This window comes from Haliaeetus leucocephalus, unplaced genomic scaffold (assembly GCF_000737465.1).
Source record: "Haliaeetus leucocephalus isolate CR32 unplaced genomic scaffold, Haliaeetus_leucocephalus-4.0 Scaffold536, whole genome shotgun sequence".
In the NCBI taxonomy this organism is placed as follows: domain Eukaryota; kingdom Metazoa; phylum Chordata; class Aves; order Accipitriformes; family Accipitridae; genus Haliaeetus; species Haliaeetus leucocephalus.
Genome location: NW_010972972.1, coordinates 6,599,751 through 6,600,312, shown reverse-complemented (window position 1 = coordinate 6,600,312; position 562 = coordinate 6,599,751). Strand labels below are relative to the sequence as shown.

General features: G+C 64.1%; 1 protein-coding gene across 1 annotated transcript; it reads right to left on the bottom strand.

Annotated features, from left to right (window-relative positions):
• Positions 1-253: 253 nt before the first annotated feature.
• Positions 254-562, bottom strand: KCNE3 (potassium voltage-gated channel, Isk-related family, member 3). Its single transcript, XM_010576663.1, has one exon. It carries the CDS (start codon positions 560-562, stop codon positions 254-256), a length of 309 nt encoding a protein of 102 aa, XP_010574965.1.

Here is a 562-nt window from a genome sequence, read left to right as displayed (position 1 = left end):
GGGACCTGCCCACGGGTCGCACCCTGCCAGCTCCTGCCAGACGGGAGCTGTGGCCCAGCTAGGATGTCCCCACGCTGCTCACACTGGGGCTGAGCACCTCCATGGGAGTACGGGGGGTGGGGGGGCAGTTTCCCAGCAGTTTTGGGGCCAGGCTGGCCAGCAGCTCTGCCCCATCCTGCAAGCAGTGGGATGCGCAGCAGCGACGTGACCCCAAACCCACCAGCTCCCGGGGACCAAGGTGTCGGGACCGGGCTCAGATCATGGAGACCCTGTTCTTGATGTAGACGTGGTACGGGTCGCTGCGCTTGTCCACTTTGCGGGAGCGGGTGTAGCCCAGGATGAGGCTCCCCACCGTGACGGCAAAAAGCGTCATGACGAAGAGGATGTACATGTAGGCGTTGTCATTGCGGCCGGGATGGCTGGTGTGGGTGCTGGCGTTGCGTGCGATGGTGGCGGGGCGGTCAGTGGGACAGAGGATGACCCCATGCAGTGTCTGGTTCAAGGCATTAAGCACTGCCTGGAGGCTTCGGTGCCAGGTCTCTGTCCGGTTGTCCTCCTCCAT

Bases quoted from the DNA above. Each gene is read 5' to 3' on its own strand.
- KCNE3 (XM_010576663.1), bottom strand. From the start codon at position 562: ATGGAGGAGGACAACCGGACAGAGACCTGGCACCGAAGCCTCCAGGCA.